Source organism: Mycena indigotica, assembly GCF_014461135.1.
Source record: "Mycena indigotica strain 171206Taipei chromosome Unknown Mind.scaff0002, whole genome shotgun sequence".
NCBI classification, from domain to species: Eukaryota; Fungi; Basidiomycota; class Agaricomycetes; order Agaricales; family Mycenaceae; genus Mycena; species Mycena indigotica.
The window spans coordinates 4,822,054-4,839,717 of NW_023503001.1; the positions used below are offsets into that span (position 1 = coordinate 4,822,054).

Genomic DNA, 17,664 nt, shown 5'->3' on the forward strand with positions numbered 1-17,664 from the left:
CAGGGACGAATTCAGCACAAATACAACAGAGATGAAGTACCGCTGTTTTGCACTGTTCAAAGACGAGAGCACTGGCTGGGAGGTCGTGAGTGACAAAAGCAGCAGCCACCGACATGTACCAGCTGATTCACACACACTCTCTGTACAGATCTCGGCCTGGACATGGCCTTTCAGGCAGCGCGCCAGCGAGCAAGAGACATATCTTGCGACACGCGATCCAAGCTGGGGTGGCCACTGGAAAATCTCACCCGATGCATTGCTAGGCAAGGACGCAGCCTACTTCACCCCTCGTGTCTTGTCGATGATCTTTCGGGAACTGTGAAGTAGGTTTGGAATCGATCGAATTTTGTGAGATACCATATGTGTGCATAGTGCTCCAGCCAGAAATCCGCATAACATACCCTACAACTTGCTATTACGATGCTTGGTGCTTACTTCGCGCCACTTGACAGACCATGTCAGATTTCGGCACCAAGTTCGCATTAACAACTCACCCATGGGAACCAGGGACCGAGGTCTTTGGAAAGCGTGCCAGTGAACTTTGGCGCGCGTTTCTGAAGGAAGGATAATATTCCCTCCGAGCCGTCGACGCCAGGGCCCAGCGTGCGGAGGGTAAACGAGTCGAGGAGATGGTTCTCCTCGATAGAATCGCCCGAGTTTTGGATAAGGGCTTTGGTAACTGCTACAGAGAGCTGAGATGTTGTTGCTGCGATCTCTTTGGCGAAGGCGAGGGCAGCGGGGAAGACCTCGGCACGCGTGGGGAAAGATTGGTGGTACAGCCCTGCAATTATGGGCGAGTCGGGCGAAAAGGTTGCCCCGGTGAGCAGAAGTGAGGTTGCGCGAGAGTGGCCTAATAGCTTTGGAAGGAGGAAAGTCGATGTGGCTACAATTTGGTAAGTATAAAACCAGGAAAGTGGGGTTTCGGTTACTTACCTTCCGGCGTGATTCCCCGCTGGATGAATGGGAAGGAAAGCCTTGCCCCGGACCAAACGAAACGCAGATCGAATGGTAGCTGCATCGCGGTCATACCAACACCAGCCTGAGAGCAACGGTCAGCGATGAACAACCGAAAGAGAGTAGACACGTACAGCGTGGCCGTTGACGGCGGCTATGGTAAGTTTGCGACAGCGGTAAATGGTCATGGCGACTTTACCGCCAGTGTCGCGGTGAGCATGGGGACCCTCCTTTTGCTCTTCTTCAGTGAAGAGCGCGTTCCAGCCCTTCTTGGGGTCGAGAGCGGCTCCACCACAATAAGCTCCAGCGGTAGGCTCGGCCGAGAGAATCACTACCCGAACACGGTCGTCTTTGTCAGCCAGCTCAAATAACTTGATGATATCGAAAGGGACATATTCGTCCCAGGTGTTAAAGGCCTTGGACCGGTTCTGGGGACGTTTATGAGCCAACTTGGTTATCTTATCGAAACAGACTTACCTGAATGGCAACGAGGACACCGTCCTCGAGCGAAACGTTCAGGGTCCTGAGACCGAGCGCACTGTAGTCTGCTGTCGCCATAAGACGTGGTGGGGGTTAGAAGGAGGTCGAGATGGTTATAATCTCGGGTCGGCATCTGGGCAAAAGCGAAGTTGAGTGGCTGTGTAGCCGGCACGAACTCCGTGATCATTGATCTGATTAGCTGATCCGTGTCTTCTTCTCTTTCGACCATGACATCCTATCTTCGAAGCTGGCTCACTGGCGCGCCATCGACGTCCACACCCACATTAGACGTGCCTACATTTCAACGAATTTCCCCCCCTGCATCAGATGATGGAGATGAGACCGAAACGGAACGTGATAACGATGACTCGATTCCCGCTTTCCCCGCCCTCAACAGTGCTCAACGCGCCAAACCAGCGATACTCTCCGACTCGGCGCTGATGCCCCCTCCACCAGTGCCCTCACTTGCCTCTCGCACAGCTGGGGTCCCTCTTAGACCGTCTTTGAATCCAAACTCACTGGTTGTGCCCACAACCACAACCCAGAAGCCACAAAAGCCGAGCAAGAAGCGTGAAAAAGTTGCGCTTGCCCCCGGACACAGCGCGCTCGACTGGGCGGCCCTCAAGTCGTCCGGGACGGATCTTCGAGTACATACTCCCTCCTTAAATTATTGCATTGCGCTGACATGAAAGCAGGGTGTCGACACACTTACCCGAATACCTCCTTCTCTCCTCAAACAGCATCGTTCCAAGACCGACGCATGGACAGCGATCAACGGGAAAGTGTACAACATCACCGCCTACCTACCCTATCACCCGGGCGGTGAACGCGAGCTCATGCGTGTTGCCGGTCGAGACGGAACACATCTATTTGGTACGCTTTCTTCGAGGCTGTAGAATCAACAAATTGATTGGGCATCCAGCATCAACTCATGCTTGGGTCAACGCTGACTTTATGCTTGACTCGTGTCTTGTCGGTTTCCTCGTCCCTGAGCCACAGTCTGGCTGAGACCAAGGGTCTGGTTATACTTATTACAGCAAGATACCCTAGACACGTAGATGCTACAGTTGTACGACGAGTAATAACGTAGAAGACGAGGAACGAAAGCAAGGCGATCTAGGAGCAAACACAGAAGTCACGGTCGTTCAATAGGGATAGCAATGTTGTACAAGATTGCGCGAGTCGGAGTCGGGGCGTAATGCTACAAGTGGTCAGAATTGGAACAACGGGTTGTCAGATCGAGTTCGGATCGCGGCATCGGCTAGGGCGTCAATAGCAGCAGATTCAGCAGAGAGCTCGGGTGCATGCAAGCCACACAGAACAAAAGTGCACTCCGGTATGGGTCCCAACTGGGTAACTTCGAGAGTATTAGCACCCACACAGACGTGAGGCGTGAGATCAAGTGGGGCAGATGCAGGCTGAGGCCCATTAATAAGCTGAAATCGAAAGAAAGAGAACAAAACAATACGCACATTGAGATGGCGCGGCAGCCAGGTTCTGCCGATATCTTGTCGCGTATGGTTAATCGTGACTATCACCTGTTGTGGCCACATTGTCTTAAGCTCAGCTATGCCTCTGGCCATCCTTTCCGGTGTTAAGGGCTGTTCTGGACTAGCTTCCGCTTTCAGACGCTCGAACACTTCTGCCGCAGCCTTCGTGGACAAGCATAGCAGCTTCACAGACAGCTTAGGTCGTTGCCGCGAGCTACACAAGACACAGATCAAGACAAAATAGCGGTGGCAAAAAGGACAACTTACTCGGAGGGGACCCCCCACACCGCCGCCATCCCGGGTTCGACAACGAATTCTGCTTTGTTTACCCGCGCATGTGTTGCCCCGACCTTAGCAAACCAAATCCCGGGCACATTGTTGCAAGGATTCGGAGGTGGCGGCGGTGGCATTGGTGGCGGTGGTCGAGTGCTTAGTGGTGGTGGTGGTGCGGGCTGGCCATGATAAATAGTTGGAGATTGCGATTGCATCGCCGAAGTTCGGGGTACTTGAGTTGGGATTATTGGAGAGGTTGACATGGGTGTAGGTCCACCGTCAGACTGACGCTGTCCCCGTGATTGTGACCGGGAAACACTTGAGTCGAGACTATGTGATCGCCGTCTGGCGGGCTTCTTATAACTCGGGGAGTATCTTCGTCTGATGCTAGGTGGGCTACGAGAATAGCGTCGTCTCCCGAGACTATCTCCCCTGCGACCGCGTTCCAGGGACGGAGACCGCGCAAATCGTCGTTTACTAGCTGAAATCGGGGAATGGAAGGGGGGAGAACGTGATCGTGAACGTGACCGCGAACGTGACCGTGGTCGACGGGGAGAACGACCATTGAACCTACTGCGGTTGGGAGAATATATCGGTCGGCGTGGAGAAGGAGATCTAGCGCGATATCTCGTTGGAGAGTAATTGCTAGGTTTGGCTGGAAGACTCGATCGTGGTGGTGGAGGGGAACGAGCATGAAATGACGGAGATCGAGCTCTTGGGACTCTGCCGAACTCATCCAATGGCCCGGTGGCTCGTTCTTTGCCTTTTGAACCCGTGTTTATTTCCAGTGGCGGTCGCATTGCGCGTGGTTCACTAGGAACCCGTTTGTCGCTAGCCATTGGCTCGCGAGAAGAGGATGTCGATGCGAAAGAGGTAGATGGTGGCGGTGGCCAAGGCGAATCAAAGGAGACAATGTTTGTTGCTCTGGTCATTGACATAATCTCCGCCTTCTTTTCTGCCGACAACGCATCGAGTTCGCGTTGAGCCCGTGTAATCTTTTCCCCAAACCTCTCCACAGCCGATGAGCTCACCGTCCAGTTCACTCTTGTCTGAAGAGATCGCGGGTCTGGCGGCTCAGGCTGACCCGAGCGCAAAATTGTGTTTTGATAGACCGCATGAGTTAGCATATTTTCAACTCGGCGCTGGAACGCTGGGTCAGACGTATTCAAGTCGCTTCTAGTTGAGGGAGTGTGTCCGTTTAGCGATGATGTTATAGGACCCTGTAAATCCTTCGATTATTAAATAACGGGAAAGAGCAACACGAGGCAGCCACAACGCACGATTGATATGTTCTTCTCTTCCCTGGATGGCACTTGCTCCTCCTCTAAACGCGTCGAATTAACATCAATCTCCATTCTCTCCAGCAGCGATTTTTCGCGGCCACCAATTCTGGCGAGCAAAGATGGGCTGTTTCCGTCCTGGGGCATGTGCACGGCACGAGTTGGAGTCGTATTGCTATTAACATTCTGTTGTTGGTGGGACTTCCACGCTTTTTTAGGAGAATCCGCGCTCGGCGGCAGCGCGACTCGTGTTTGCAGCACAGACGCCATCTTGCAGCATATAAGTTATGTCGTCAGACGAGGGTTGCCCCGGAGCGCTTTGCCGTGGCTGCTTCAAGACCTGTGACTGATCGGCGTCACACAATCCCGCTTTCGCTTTCCGCCGGCCATGAGCATTTCCTCGCCACCGACAACGCCTCGCTCTCGGACGGTGTCGATTCCGCGACTGCCTGGGTCTCCGGCGACTCCGACTTACAACCCCAATGTCCCCTCACCGCTCTCGGGAGCGTCTACTTCCACTCCCTTGTCGCCCAACCGAAGGGCTTCCCTCACACCTGCCTCTCCCCCACCATCAGGCCAAAAGCCGCGAGCGCGTGACCTGCTCAGGAACTACTATGGCCTTGGCGTAGGTGCGCCGCCTGTCCAGGCGCCAAGCAAGAGTCAGGACCCGATGAACCTCGGTATTTGTCTTTATTACTCCCCGCTCTTTACTTCTCAAAACGCGTCCAGACTCCACTGCATTCGATGCCAAGTCGTACTACGAGCAACTAATAACGACATCGTCGCTGTCCGGCCTGATTAAACGCGAGAACGAGCTGCTGACTGGTGTGTCCCGCGCATCGCCAACGAGTATGCTGAGCTGACAGTGACTAGAAATCCGACAACTTGATAGCGAGCGCCAGTCACTCGTGTACAACCACCACCACGAACTGATAGCAGCAAGCGATACCATTGCAGCTGTACGCGCTCCTCTGAATCATTGTCTTCGTCTCTAACACCATCTTTAGATGAAGACACGCGCCGAGAGCCTTGATGCAGACTTGGACCTTCTTAGAGTTGCGTTCGATGAAATATCTCGGCTGGCTGCGGAGGTTAGCGGGGAGCACGCCCGATAGTTGCAGACCTTCGCTCTCATCCAAGAAAGGGAATTCTTGGTGGTGGCTGATTTCTTCCGTTCCAAGTACCCTCAACTTCAGTGTATTGTATAAGTACCCATGGCCACCAGGTTTAAACACCATCAAGTTGTCACTTGATGTTGTTGTTGTGCGCTCGCGATGTCGAGAAAGTTGTCACTGGTCATACTCAACTTAAAAGTTCGTCAGAGAGATTTAGGGCCGTCTAGACTAGATTGTACAATCTACGCAATTCTACAGTCACCTTGAACTTGAGTTACCTGAAGTAGTATCATACTTGATCTCAGACCTAGTCTCCTTCTCTTCGGTAAGTGCTCCTGGGGTTTGAGTGTAGAAGTCTCGTAAAGTCTGGCTAAATGGCATTGGCTTTATTTGCGGACAATATGGCGGAGCCGGAGGGACGCGACGGAGCGTCCGAGTTATCTGAACGAGAAATAGGAACCAATGGAATTCATAAAATTGACCTGGCCGTCGTAAATGCCATCGAGACAAGAGACTGCATTGCGCATTGAATCTTGTGATGACCTCTCCAATCGTTGGTCGCATTGCTGGGTCTTCTTGAGTCATGTCGTTTATCAGAGGCTCGAGGAAGCGGAGTGAGCGCTACGGAACCAAAGTTACTGAGTGGCGGATGACAGATACGGGCAAGATACGACTGACCAATGGCACACATTTATCGCCCACCCTTCTCGAGAGGAGAAAGTTCCACTTCAACATGTTACCGAGGAAGTAAATGTCGGTGGGGAATGGATTGCAGACCCAAGGAGGCCTTCTGTGCTCAGGAGGTGACCGGTCGAGGCCACGGATGACATCCTCGGCTGGTGGTCCATTAGAAGGGTCATACCGCATCGACAAACCAAAGTCGATCAGGAAATAGCGTGGCCAGCATTCGGTCCGAGTGATGGAGCGCGCTCGGTGGCTATTTGTGGGGTCCTCGTAGGGCTCCAACTATTTTATTTCTGTTTGTGAAAATTTCAAATAAAATAGAAACACAAACACAAACAGTAATAAATGTTTGAAACTATTTATAAATGGTTCTGGTAATCAGACACAAATTAAGCACTTTGTTCTCAAGTTTTTGCACATACCATGTCTATCTTTATGATCTAGTGTATATTAACAAAGAGAAAACATAATCACTTAAGCTGTAATAGCCTTTTCAATCTAATTCAACCATCAAAGTGAAGTTTCTGTTGAGTATATTACCAAATCAGGAAGGATAAAATTTTGTTCAAATAGAATTTGAACTTGGGAGACATGAAATAGGATGTTCAAGACAGTGTCAAAGTGTTTTTAAAGCCCTGAAATACTTGAACTGCACTGTCAAGATTGATTTCAGTCCACTATAAGTGGAAACCATTTGAACTATTTATTTATATTTGATTTCTGTTTGTCCAAGCTCACAAATAAAATGGTCATTTAAATGTTTATTACCATTTGTAAATATTTACAAATGGAAAAGGTTGGAGCCCTAGGTCCTCGGTGGTATAGATAGGATGGAAACCGGCCGGGTAGAGTAGGGCGGGGTCTTGGACGATGTTGCCCATGCTGCAATCTCTAGACAAATGGGTGGTCAACTTCTTGCAATGGAGATTATCATACCGATGAGCAACGAAGTTTTCGTGCATGAATTCGATGCCCTGGCAGTAAGTAAGAGGTATGCATAAGACGTTCAGACAACACGCACTTCGAAGATCTGTCGAAAAGCGTCGACTACCTCACCGACAGTTTCGTACAAGGGCTGCCTCATACTAAGGAGGCGAGGCATGACGAGAATTTGAATGTCTGCATCATCAGGATCCTGAAGAACGTCAAGTATGGGAACGCAATGGTTCCGTGGGTCTTCAGAAAGCGGCGGGGATGAAAAGAGGCGCGCTATCTCCACCTCATGTGGATGAACACGCGTCGAAACAGCTTTGAGTATGACTAGGCGCCCGTCAGATATGCGAGTAGCGTCCATTATGGTGGGGCGCTGGCAGCCATGAAATCAGCACGTCGACTGCTGCTCGTGGAATCGTACTATATGAGTTGCCCGTTCTTCGTAGCTCGGAGAATCAGGATGGGGAATATAGCCAGGTTGAAATTTAGGTCGGAGACGATAGCCAGCGTCCTCCAGGAAGATTCTACGCGCAAACCATAGGAGGTCCTCAGGTCTCAGGTCGGGCAGAGCCATCCGCCAACCGTGAATGAGTTTGTTTGTTTGTTTGTAATACGTTGAACAACGAGGTTGAGTTCATGGTACAAGGTGTCACGGTGTTGTTGTTACACAATAACGCCTCCCCTCAAGAAAGCTACCGTTGACTTCAACTTAGTAAAGTGTTCAAGATGATTGTATTATTATTCAAGTCTTATGATATGGAGCCTATAATTACAAGTTGGAAAATTCGAAAGAATGGTAGTGTGCAGTTTCAAAGATAGTAAGTGTTGACTGGTTCAGGTCGTCCAACGCACGCAACCGGGACATATACCTCCAACTGGAAGCTGCTTCCCCCACAGTGTTCAAGGCCCGCAATGATGATTTCCTCCTCCTCGAAATTGCGGGTGCCGTCGCGGCGGCGACTGAGTCTCCATGCAGCCCAATCCGGGTCTCCTGGGTTGGACTTGCTCTATAACACCTTCAGACATGACCACAAAAAAGAGAAAGAAATAAACTTACATCGACAGAGCTCAGTAATTCACGCAGGCCCGCACTGACCACGGTCCACAGATGGCCGATAGTCGAATGCGTCCGCAAGTCGAGCCGCTTCTCCTTGACGTCGTAACCGGGCCAAGCCAGCCTGATGCTGATTTGTTTACCGCCAAAGTGCCGGCCGGGCGGGAAGATCGGGTCGCTTGCGCCATGCAAGATTGGAGAGTGGCCCGAACGGGGGGCAGCCCTAGTACCGTGGGAAAGCGGCACCCCAATCATCTGGGCTCCTTCGTAGCAAAACATGATGGGGTCCATGAGGGTGTCCCTTGTTGGAGGTGATTCTTGTGGGACACGGACCAAGTGTCTGGGGATTGCGTTGATGTTAATGATGCGGGGGATTGACGGAGGGGGGGCAGGAGGCGCAGGATTGGAGGCGCGCCGTTGTCGCTGTGATTTGGTGTAAGGTGAACGCTTGGATGTCGACTAAAAAAAACATTAGTGTGAATCCAAATCGATATTTAGCTTACGCACACGTTTTGGACCGAGCTCGACGATTGCGTTTCGCCGACCCAGGGATGCATGATTTGGCCCAAGATCGTGGGAAGGTGTGAAAAAAGAAGGATCGTAGAGTGGTTGCTGGTAATGAAGGGAAGTCGAAGAGATCGTTTGAGTTCGCGTTTGCGTGCCTAAACCGAATTTATATGTACCCCTGAGGCACGGGAAGCGACGGACCAAAAGAGTAAACAGCCAAATGAGAGGTTGAAGACGACGCGTCCAGCGCGGTGCAAGTCGAAGTATATCGTGACATATCGAGAGAAAAAGAGCGAGAGGAGGTTTGCTTAGAGAATATTCGAGCCACCATGCAGCTTTTATGGAACTGGGCGAGCGCGCAAGAGACCACAAGCAAAGAGCCATTGTCATCTCTTCGTGTGGTTGATAAAGGCGCATCAAAAGTCGTGCTGGAGGCTTGCTTTATTCGGTCCATTGGCATAAGAAGACAGCACATAAAGGGACGCCAGAGTTGATCCGAAGATTCCAGAAGCTTGACTGCAGAGCTTGTAAACGTATGCCATTTTCTTGCGGGATGAAGGTCAGGAATACATGTAGCAGCGTCACACCGTGACACCTCCTCCTGATCCCAAATTTTCTGTCCGCATTCATGTTCAAACGCGTCGAAAAGCGCCGCAAGAAGCAAGAAGAGGAGGAAGAGCTCGGCATAGATGGGGAGATGAAGGAAGTACTTGGGATGCACGACACGGACTCTGATGAATCGGAGTCGGATTCAGATTCAGATTCAAGTTCGGAGCACGCTGATTCTGGAAGTGACGAGGAAGCGGAAGAGAATAAAGCGGAGGACGATGAAAATGAGGATGATGAGGAGAGTGAAGATTCGTCTGACGAAAACGAAGAAGAACAGCAATTGCCGTCTATATCACTTAAAGACGCACTCAAGGATCCAGTCTATGTCATAACCACCGACCCTGAAGTAAAAGGCTGCGCGATATGCCCCAAAAAACAACTCAAGTCTCAGGACTTCGCCGCTCTACACGTTAAATCCAAGGTATGCCTGCGGGTGTTGCCCGCAACGAACCGTTTCTAACGTACTCTCGAGGCTCACCAGCGCCGACTTCATCATTTCAGGGAATACACAACCTCCACGGGTATAGATGACGATGCGAACGTATTCGAGACACTGCAGGCCTGGGAGAAGAAAGTCGCAGAGGATATACCCGCTTTGACCGCCGCGGAATCTAAACGGGCTGCAAAAAGCGAACTGGTGAAACTCTCTGCTCTCATTTTATACGCAGTCGTCTCAACCATCACAGCGCAAAGCGAAAATCATCCGCCGACGCGAAATACGCGCGCAGTCAAAAATCAAGAAGCAGGCCAAACTCCAAGCTGCCGTCGTTGTTGCTCGCGAGAAGAGGGCGAAAAAGGAGGAGAGGAAACAGAGAAAGGCGGAGAAGGCCAAAGCCAATGCGGCAGCAAACCTCGAGGCAGGGATAGAGCCAGAGCCGAAAAAGGAAAAGAAGAAACGGAAAGCTGAACATGAAGAGGGAGGCGAGAGTGCTTCACCGGCCAAGAAGAAGCGGAAACAAAAGGACGGCGACTCTAAATCATTCAAAAAGAAAAGAAAAATCAAGGGTGGAGCTGCAGCCAGCGGTGACGATGGAGAACAACCAACAAAATGGCCTTCAAAACCGACGCCTATACCCAACTTCAAGAAAGCCGCTGACAAGAGGCGGTCGCCACGGTCTTTACGGCTCGAAAGACTAGGAAAGAGCACGCAGCGGACAATAAGCAAGGCGGATCGGGTGAAGGAGCGGAGCGAGAAGAAAAAATCGAAGCCGAAGGGGAAAAAGGATCAGCCCTTAGAGATATTTGACTAGGGTATAAGTGCATTCAGTTGGGACCAAACTTTGAGCAACCAGGAATCTAGTTTGCGACGTCCATTATCATTAGTGGGCAATAAAATCACAACAATCCAATAAATACTTAGGCCAGAGACCGCAGAACCTGGTCAGTCATCTCAATAACCTGCAAAAATTCAGCACCCTCATGAGAAGAAAAAAATCTTGGACCAACCTTGTGGATATCTGGTCGTTCTTGAGGGTCCGCCTTTAACATGCTGTCCACCAACTCCTTGAAGCCTTGAGAGTATGCGGAGCTGGTCGGATGCCGATACTTGGCGTTCAACACCGCCATTGCCATGCTACCACCCTGTTCTGTGATCTGGGGGTCCTCGAATGGCGAGTGGGAGTACGCCATGGCGTATAGTGTGCATCCCAATGACCAGATGTCGACCTTCTCATCGAGCGTGGTGTCCGTCTTGACATCGTACAGTTCTGGCGCGCGGTAGGACATGGTGCTCTGCTCCGCAGCAACGTCTTGTTGGACCAACGCTTGTGACCGGTTTTGGATTGGAATTCGCGCTTTTATGGCGCTGCCAAAATCCATGAGGATTGGAGCACCATCGTCAGCAATCATGATGTTTCTGTGTTGAACTTTCAGAACTCGGAAGGGAAGAGCAAGGAACGACAAACCCAGGTTTCAAGTCTCGATGGGCGTAAGGTACCACTTCTGTCTCTCCAGTGTGATTTTGCTGTTCTTGTATCCGACCCAACTCCTCGTCACCCTCGAAAACCGTGTCGCCGTGCTCTTCAACACGTTTCCGCGTGACGAGCGGCACTGAAGAGCCATCATACGAGTACCCACCATCATCATCACCGTCTGGCTGCGGGAAGCTATGGTCATCCTCATCGTCGTCGTCGTCATCATCACCATGGTGGGCGGGCCTCGGCAAATTCTGGGCTGGCTCGGGGGCACGCGAGCCTCTAGAGGAAGATGCCGCGTTGGGAACGGAAGCGCCAATTGGGGCCCGGTATGTGTGCATTGCCCGAATAGCCTCACAAGTACCCTTGAACAGTCGCAGCATTTCTTGCTCGGAGAAGTGCGTGCCATTTACTACATGGTTGTTGATCGCGTCTTGGATGTTGCCCCGCTGGCCATGACCCTCAGAAAACAGCGGGAAGAATGAAGTTGTGCCTACCTTATACAAGGGCAGGAATAGGTACACAATTTTGCCTTCGCCGTCAGGGTCCTGAACAACAGCGGAGTCCTTGGTAGAGTATGAGTTGACTGTGCGAGTAAGAGTTGGCTGGCGCACCAATATGCGGATGATATTTGGGTGTCTGTCCAGTGTCAGCCATCTCGACCTCTTCTAACCAAAAACCAACGCACTTGAACCGCCTGTAAGCCTCCACCTCCCGCATCGCCTCCTTGACGCCTTCCGAGCCAGTAGGGCACCGTATTTTCTTGAGTGCGAATTGCCGCTAGTTTTCCCTTTCCTCAACACGTTTCGCCTGCCTTCGCTAAACAACAAGCACGCACCCCGCTGTTTTCGTCCTGGGCCAGATACACAAAGGAGAAACCGCCTTCACCGAGCACCTTGATGATTTTGACTGCCAGCAGTCGCTCAGTTCAGATTTCGGGGGAACAAGGAGGGGGGCCACGCACACGTTCGGCCGTTAATCTTGACTTTGGCGGACTGTTGGCAGACGCAGGAGGAGAGGGCCCATAGGGCGTCCTTCACCCGGTCTTCAAGCGCGTGTAGTATCGCAGACATTGCGAGAGAAAAGTTGCAGTGCTACGTGACGGACACGGTCATCTCGGCTGACTACTTCCGTCGTTGAGAACACCGCGGCCAGTGATCTCCTTCTCGACTGCGCTGCCACTCACCAGAGTGAATGAAGGACACACAAACGGAGCAGCAAGCACATATGGGGTGCTTCTTCAACTGCAAGGCAGATTGATTAGTAGTGCTTGCTCTCGCAACAAAAGCTGAGACGCCAACATCCAATTCAATAACGCCTTCAATTACCTCTAAACCCACTCGCAAACATATACCATAGAAAAGTAAGGGATACAGTTTATAATTATATACTCTAAGCAAAGCAAACTAAATGATACACGCCGGCCAGCCGTCCAGTCCAGCAAACTAAGAAGTAGGGAGCGCTAGATATAGCTGCGTGCCGGTGGAATAGCGAGGTTGTCACCAATCTCGTATTCATACGTGGGCGGCGTAAAGCAGCGCGGTTTCGGGCCCTTGGCGTAGATGGTGGCTATCTGGACTTCCTGTTGCAGCGAGGGCGGCGCCTTGGGGTTGTCGGGCACGAAGCCGGTAACTTGGAAAGGACGAAGCACCACGCGATACTATTAAAGCTAGGTTTAGTTGTAGTCAGGGAATCGGAAATGAACTCACGCTGATGCTGAAATGCGAGACGCTAGACGACGGTTTGAGGCTTTTGGGGAGATGGAGTTCGCCGTCAAAGCGACATGTCTGGGTTGAATCGGCGACAGGTACAGACCACCAGACAGCATGATTAATGTCCAGTGCGCGGGGACCATCGGGCAGGTGAACAATGTCCTCCCGGGCAAACTCGGCGCCAGCAGGACCATGCGAAAAGGCGGTATACCTTTGCAGTATTAAGTTTATCGTCCGCGATGTGCAGACCAAATTAAGTGCTTGTGAATCTTCGCAGGCGAATATAATCGAAAGAGGGATCACGCTCCCGCGGGTGTAAGATAACTGGACTAACGCTTAGTAGGTTGTTAAGAGATTCTCATACGCTCTTACCGGTTTAGCAAGCGACAGCTGAGGCAAGTTAAAAATGCACTGAATAACAAAGAAATGTGATCAACGCACCACCGATTGGATGACAACCCGGCGATTGCCAAACACTTTGCCGGAGATGCAGGTCGGGGGAAGGGTATACCAGCCCTCCGGGTCTAGGTCGGGCCCAGGAAGAGGTCCATTTTGTCGATATGCCATCTGCCTTAGCTGTGAAGGTGGTTCCGGCCGGATGGCAGGGACATAGACAAACATAGTTTGCAGCTTGTTGTCCACGCGAAACGTACTCCTCGCAATGTGCACAAAAAGCTCATAGAACACACTGGCCCGCGTTGTCCGTTCCAAGAATGTCTGTGGCAGTTGATATGTCTTCATTCCGCCGTGTTTTCCTTTCGCATCAGGAAGGATCACATCCCTTGGCAAGGGTATTGAAAATGGCCAGTGATAGTCGCCAGAAAGCCTGCCGCCGGAGTCCGACTCCGTGTCGCGTGGGTTGGGCATGCCCTTGAGCCACAATGGCGTAGAAATGTCCAGAAAAGCAAGTCGGTCATGCTCGCTGGGGCCCGTCACGATGGAGCCTCGAATCTACCTCGCTCTCAGACGGAATTGATTCCTGAGAAGAAAAAACCGACACCGACGCACCTGAATCGTGACGCCCAAGATGTTCTCCCTGTGTGAGAGATCGAGCGAGACTGAGCCCTGTAAATTTTCCCCTTCAAGGAACGTAGGGAGACTGGAGGAAGAACGAGCGCTGCTGTTGAGTTTCAGCGTTGCCCATGCTCTCTGTTTCTTGTCTTTGAGTTCAAAGAGATGCTCGGTAGGCTCCCTGGCCGCACTTGCAGTGCGTGGGCGGTGTTGCTGTGCAGAGTAGGCAGGCAGAGAAGTCACTGACTCGGAGGAAGCTACGGAGAACGCGCCTCCATAGATGTTGCTGCGGTATACGGGAGGAGGGAAGGACATCAAGGGAGATGGACAGGACAGCAATACACCAGCATAACTTTCAATTATAGCGCTCGATGTGGACGTTTTCTACAAGGAGAATCTTTCGTCACGCGTCAATCAGTACAAAATGACATGCCAACCTTCAATTATTTTTGTTCGCCGTGTTGGCAGCCCCACACTGCAGGCGGACAACGGTCCGTTGGAAGCGCTCAACGGAGGTGCTTTTCCCCGCGATCTTCTTCCTCAAGAACTTGTAGTGCCAGTGGTTAGACCGGCTACTATAAAGGCCTGAGTACTGCTCTTGACTCCTTTAGTGCAATTTCTAGCATGGATATGATGAGATATGATGATGGCAACGGCCGCAAGTTCATCAACAGGAAAATCAAGTCGCTCGTCGGGTCCCGCGCTCTTGCACCGCTCCCAAGCCTAAGTCTGGAAAACAGTTTACCTTTGCTGCTCAAGCTGCGCCGACGTCATAGTTCATCGCGTCAATGCGAACCTCGGTTGTACTCACTGTACTGTACAACCACAGACAGTGCCCAACAATCGTAGCACCCGATGTCTTCCGTCTCCACTCTTCTTCAAAATGAATATTTTCCTTTCGGAAGGTAGGTCGTTATCCGCGGTAACAAACGGACGGCTACTTCAAGCTACGACGACGGGCTCAGCGCCAATCAGCGTGTTGTGATATTCTTCCTCTACCGAGTCCATAAATGCGACAAGCTATAGGCAAATTTGTAGTAAGCGGATCTGCATCCGAGTTTCTACGGAGGGAATCACGCACGACGCTGTGTCTCTTCTCGCCAAGAAGTCTTCCCGGCTCCGTCTTGAGTCGGTCACGAATTAACACGAGTTTTTCATGGAAGTGTCCGATAGCAGAGTTGGAAATAAGCGCGTCGGGGGATGTGATGGGCACATGCAATGGGCTAGAGAATCTTCAGTCGGGCAAGGCCAAGTGGAAAAGTGTTGACATTTCCTACCGATTCACAGCAGCGCTATATGCAGCACATCGTAGCACACCTGGGTATATGATGAGACTCGCTGTCCTATGCAACTTTGTGGAAGAAGCTTACCGAATGCGCCAATTGCGTCGAGCCTATCCGCATCCTGTACGCCTTGAAACTCTTCGTAACACGTGTGATTTATTCGGGAGCGAGACCTACAATGAAGTTCCACGCAAGTCTCGTGCCACTCAATCCACTTCCCCTCTTTCTTTAGACGCGTTTCTGTCGTCCACGAGACGTGGTCAACCACCTTGGCCACAAGCGCGGCTCTGCCGTCGCTAATAAGATCAAGACCATGCTTCGCTTTCACTGATTGGAAAAACGGTAGGAAGAATGCGTAGGGGTCGGCCGCTTGCTCAGCAGACACGTATTTCTTGTCAAGAACGTCGTGCAGCAATGCCGCCAGCTCGACGACAAGAAGATCTGGATTTCGTGCGGGAAGCGCGTTGGCGATGGATAGCGCTGTTTTGCGGACTCGTTGAACTGGTTGTCGAGTGAGACCAAGAAAAATTAGGGGGTTACGAGCAGACCATGAAACACGTCATGAGATGGGTCATATTTGGCCATCGTCTCCTGCATAACTTTCTCCGCCTCTGCAATAACGACGCGTTCTTGCTCGCTGGGATACATGGTGGGACTGGAAAGGGAAGTGTGGCGGAGCCGTAACAAACGCGTGGAGCCGTAACAAACGCGTGAGTCACAAATAATGTGATCGTGTCCGATGTGATGTTACATAAGTACTTCGCTACCGACGTAAGATGGTTATCCCGATCCTCTCCTCGTTCAGTGCGCCGAGCCTTCTGAGATCGTCAGGATGCTTTGCCTCTTCCAACATGAATAGAGCAATGTTCAGCACTTTGCACAAGCCACCCTTTGGCAGGGGAATCCACCGTGACTGGATCATATCAGCGATGACACCGTCAGAGGACTTGTGGCAGTCCCAAAATTTAAGCATGGTCAGTCGCGGACACACACATTGTCCATTTTCAGACCATGTAAGCAACCTTAAAACGTCGTCGTCAACGATCGTGTGGCGCATTCGACGATCGTTGGTTAAGATAAGCTTCTCGAGGGAAGCGGAGTAGTGTTGCAGAAATGCCTCCAGTTCTCTGGGGGTTATGTCCATGTCGCTCATGTCGATCTTTTCTAAAGCGCATTTTGAGCGTGCAAGGAAGTCCATGAAGGCCTGGTGGGGCCAAACGGGTGTTGGATGAGGGACATTGTCAAAACGGCGGACAGACAGATCGACGAGCGAAGGGAGCTCGAGTTCGTCAAAAAGGCGCCCAAACAGGTCTGCAGTGAGATCCAATGATGAGAGATTATGTCGGAGGATGGGAAGAGCCTTGGGAGGCCCGACATTGGAGGCGGACAACGCCAGCACGAAGAACTGACATGCCTCGATATTGGCCCCATCGCTGAGAATCCGAATAAAATCTTCCCGTACCATCGGACGTTCCAAGAAGAGTCGATGCAGTTGTGTGAATGGGACACTGAGTTTCCCGAGGTCCGTGTTGCTCACCCACGCACAGTGACGAAGACGAGGAGCTGACAATAGAAGAGAAAGCTGTCCTTGTTCGTCATCCGGCCAAAAGTCTCTCGCCAGGTGGAGACTTTCAAGTGCTCGGGGTGGCCCCGAGTCACAGGGGAGCATAGAGAACCCTGTGTTGATTCGCCAATCCTGATATTCGAGCCGCACGTTTCGCCACCGGTGGTAATGTGGAGCGTAAATGGCGAGAATAGAAGCGGAAGTAGTCATGCCGTCTTCGTAGTGGTCCTTTTGAATAGTTTCTGTGATGTGAAAGGAAAGCGGACAGCTACCGGTCCGGTCAAGCCACGTCTTCACGAGCGTTGGATTTGGCAGGCAGGATTTGGTGGTCAGATTGATGGTTATACTGGCCCAGACGGCTGGGGTAGACAGAGCTACGTTGCGCCAAGTGCTGCTAATCTATAGCAATCAACAAACGTTCATGTTTTTGAATGTCGAAACTTGCCTGCAGGAGGAGCAAGGGACAACGATTGACGGAAGCTTGGACGTGGGGTGTGCTTTCCGGGAGGCAGCGGAGGAACACTTCAGCTAGAACTTCAGGAGGAAGACGGCGAATGGGAGACAATATTGCCCTATGTGCCTCGAGAGCTTGTTGGATTATGTTTCGTTCGGCGAGCAGACTAGAAAGAATAGCACGGGCATTGTCGATTTCTAAGCTTGTTCCGCCACCAGCTTGCGATAAAAACGTGTCAAGGGTTGCTTGAGCGTAGTCTATCTCGACTTGAATTTCCTCGAGAAGCGATTCCTTTGACCTGATGATTTGGTCAATCTGGACCGTTCTTGCCTCTGATGGCGCGCTATT

General features: G+C 51.5%; 9 protein-coding genes across 9 annotated transcripts; 3 read left to right on the forward strand and 6 right to left on the reverse strand.

The window, feature by feature from the left end:
* Positions 1-402: 402 nt before the first annotated feature.
* MIND_00262000 (Enoyl-CoA hydratase isomerase family protein) lies at positions 403-1,512 on the reverse strand (the record flags this gene model as incomplete). Its single annotated transcript, XM_037359496.1, has 5 exons — positions 403-444; positions 495-883; positions 934-1,039; positions 1,089-1,382; positions 1,432-1,512. The coding sequence occupies 5 exons, from the start codon at positions 1,510-1,512 to the stop codon at positions 403-405; spliced, it is 912 nt and encodes a 303-aa protein (XP_037224591.1).
* Positions 1,513-1,661: 149 nt separating this feature from the next.
* MIND_00262100 (Cytoplasm protein) lies at positions 1,662-2,442 on the forward strand (the record flags this gene model as incomplete). Its single annotated transcript, XM_037359497.1, has 3 exons — positions 1,662-2,081; positions 2,130-2,307; positions 2,357-2,442. The coding sequence occupies 3 exons, from the start codon at positions 1,662-1,664 to the stop codon at positions 2,440-2,442; spliced, it is 684 nt and encodes a 227-aa protein (XP_037224592.1).
* Positions 2,443-2,645: 203 nt separating this feature from the next.
* MIND_00262200 (uncharacterized protein) lies at positions 2,646-4,747 on the reverse strand (the record flags this gene model as incomplete). The annotated part of the gene is made up of 4 exons (XM_037359498.1): positions 2,646-2,852; positions 2,907-3,138; positions 3,192-4,426; positions 4,478-4,747. 4 exons carry the CDS (start codon positions 4,745-4,747, stop codon positions 2,646-2,648), a joined length of 1,944 nt encoding a protein of 647 aa, XP_037224593.1.
* A 118-nt stretch (positions 4,748-4,865) lies between these two features.
* On the forward strand, positions 4,866-5,592 carry MIND_00262300 (uncharacterized protein; the record flags this gene model as incomplete). The annotated part of the gene is made up of 4 exons (XM_037359499.1): positions 4,866-5,157; positions 5,207-5,302; positions 5,351-5,436; positions 5,485-5,592. 4 exons carry the CDS (start codon positions 4,866-4,868, stop codon positions 5,590-5,592), a joined length of 582 nt encoding a protein of 193 aa, XP_037224594.1.
* Positions 5,593-7,282: 1,690 nt separating this feature from the next.
* Positions 7,283-9,341, reverse strand: MIND_00262400 (Protein kinase domain-containing protein; the record flags this gene model as incomplete). The annotated part of the gene is made up of 6 exons (XM_037359500.1): positions 8,972-9,341; positions 8,771-8,925; positions 8,267-8,722; positions 8,062-8,216; positions 7,631-7,733; positions 7,283-7,582 (listed from the first exon to the last, which is right to left on the reverse strand). The coding sequence occupies exons 1-6, from the start codon at positions 9,243-9,245 to the stop codon at positions 7,283-7,285; spliced, it is 1,443 nt and encodes a 480-aa protein (XP_037224595.1). The 5' UTR covers positions 9,246-9,341.
* Positions 9,342-9,398: 57 nt separating this feature from the next.
* Positions 9,399-10,629, forward strand: MIND_00262500 (uncharacterized protein; the record flags this gene model as incomplete). Its single annotated transcript, XM_037359501.1, has 3 exons — positions 9,399-9,800; positions 9,852-10,016; positions 10,066-10,629. The coding sequence occupies 3 exons, from the start codon at positions 9,399-9,401 to the stop codon at positions 10,627-10,629; spliced, it is 1,131 nt and encodes a 376-aa protein (XP_037224596.1).
* Positions 10,630-10,735: 106 nt separating this feature from the next.
* Positions 10,736-12,365, reverse strand: MIND_00262600 (Pkinase-domain-containing protein; the record flags this gene model as incomplete). The annotated part of the gene is made up of 8 exons (XM_037359502.1): positions 10,736-10,777; positions 10,826-11,234; positions 11,284-11,741; positions 11,790-11,858; positions 11,907-11,931; positions 11,981-12,072; positions 12,131-12,201; positions 12,257-12,365. The coding sequence occupies 8 exons, from the start codon at positions 12,363-12,365 to the stop codon at positions 10,736-10,738; spliced, it is 1,275 nt and encodes a 424-aa protein (XP_037224597.1).
* Positions 12,366-12,754: 389 nt separating this feature from the next.
* On the reverse strand, positions 12,755-14,330 carry MIND_00262700 (uncharacterized protein; the record flags this gene model as incomplete). Its single annotated transcript, XM_037359503.1, has 5 exons — positions 12,755-12,952; positions 13,002-13,328; positions 13,377-13,394; positions 13,446-13,955; positions 14,013-14,330. The coding sequence occupies 5 exons, from the start codon at positions 14,328-14,330 to the stop codon at positions 12,755-12,757; spliced, it is 1,371 nt and encodes a 456-aa protein (XP_037224598.1).
* Positions 14,331-14,957: 627 nt separating this feature from the next.
* On the reverse strand, positions 14,958-15,946 carry MIND_00262800 (HD domain-containing protein; the record flags this gene model as incomplete). The annotated part of the gene is made up of 6 exons (XM_037359504.1): positions 14,958-15,035; positions 15,097-15,238; positions 15,293-15,332; positions 15,386-15,427; positions 15,476-15,799; positions 15,847-15,946. 6 exons carry the CDS (start codon positions 15,944-15,946, stop codon positions 14,958-14,960), a joined length of 726 nt encoding a protein of 241 aa, XP_037224599.1.
* Positions 15,947-17,664: the final 1,718 nt, after the last annotated feature.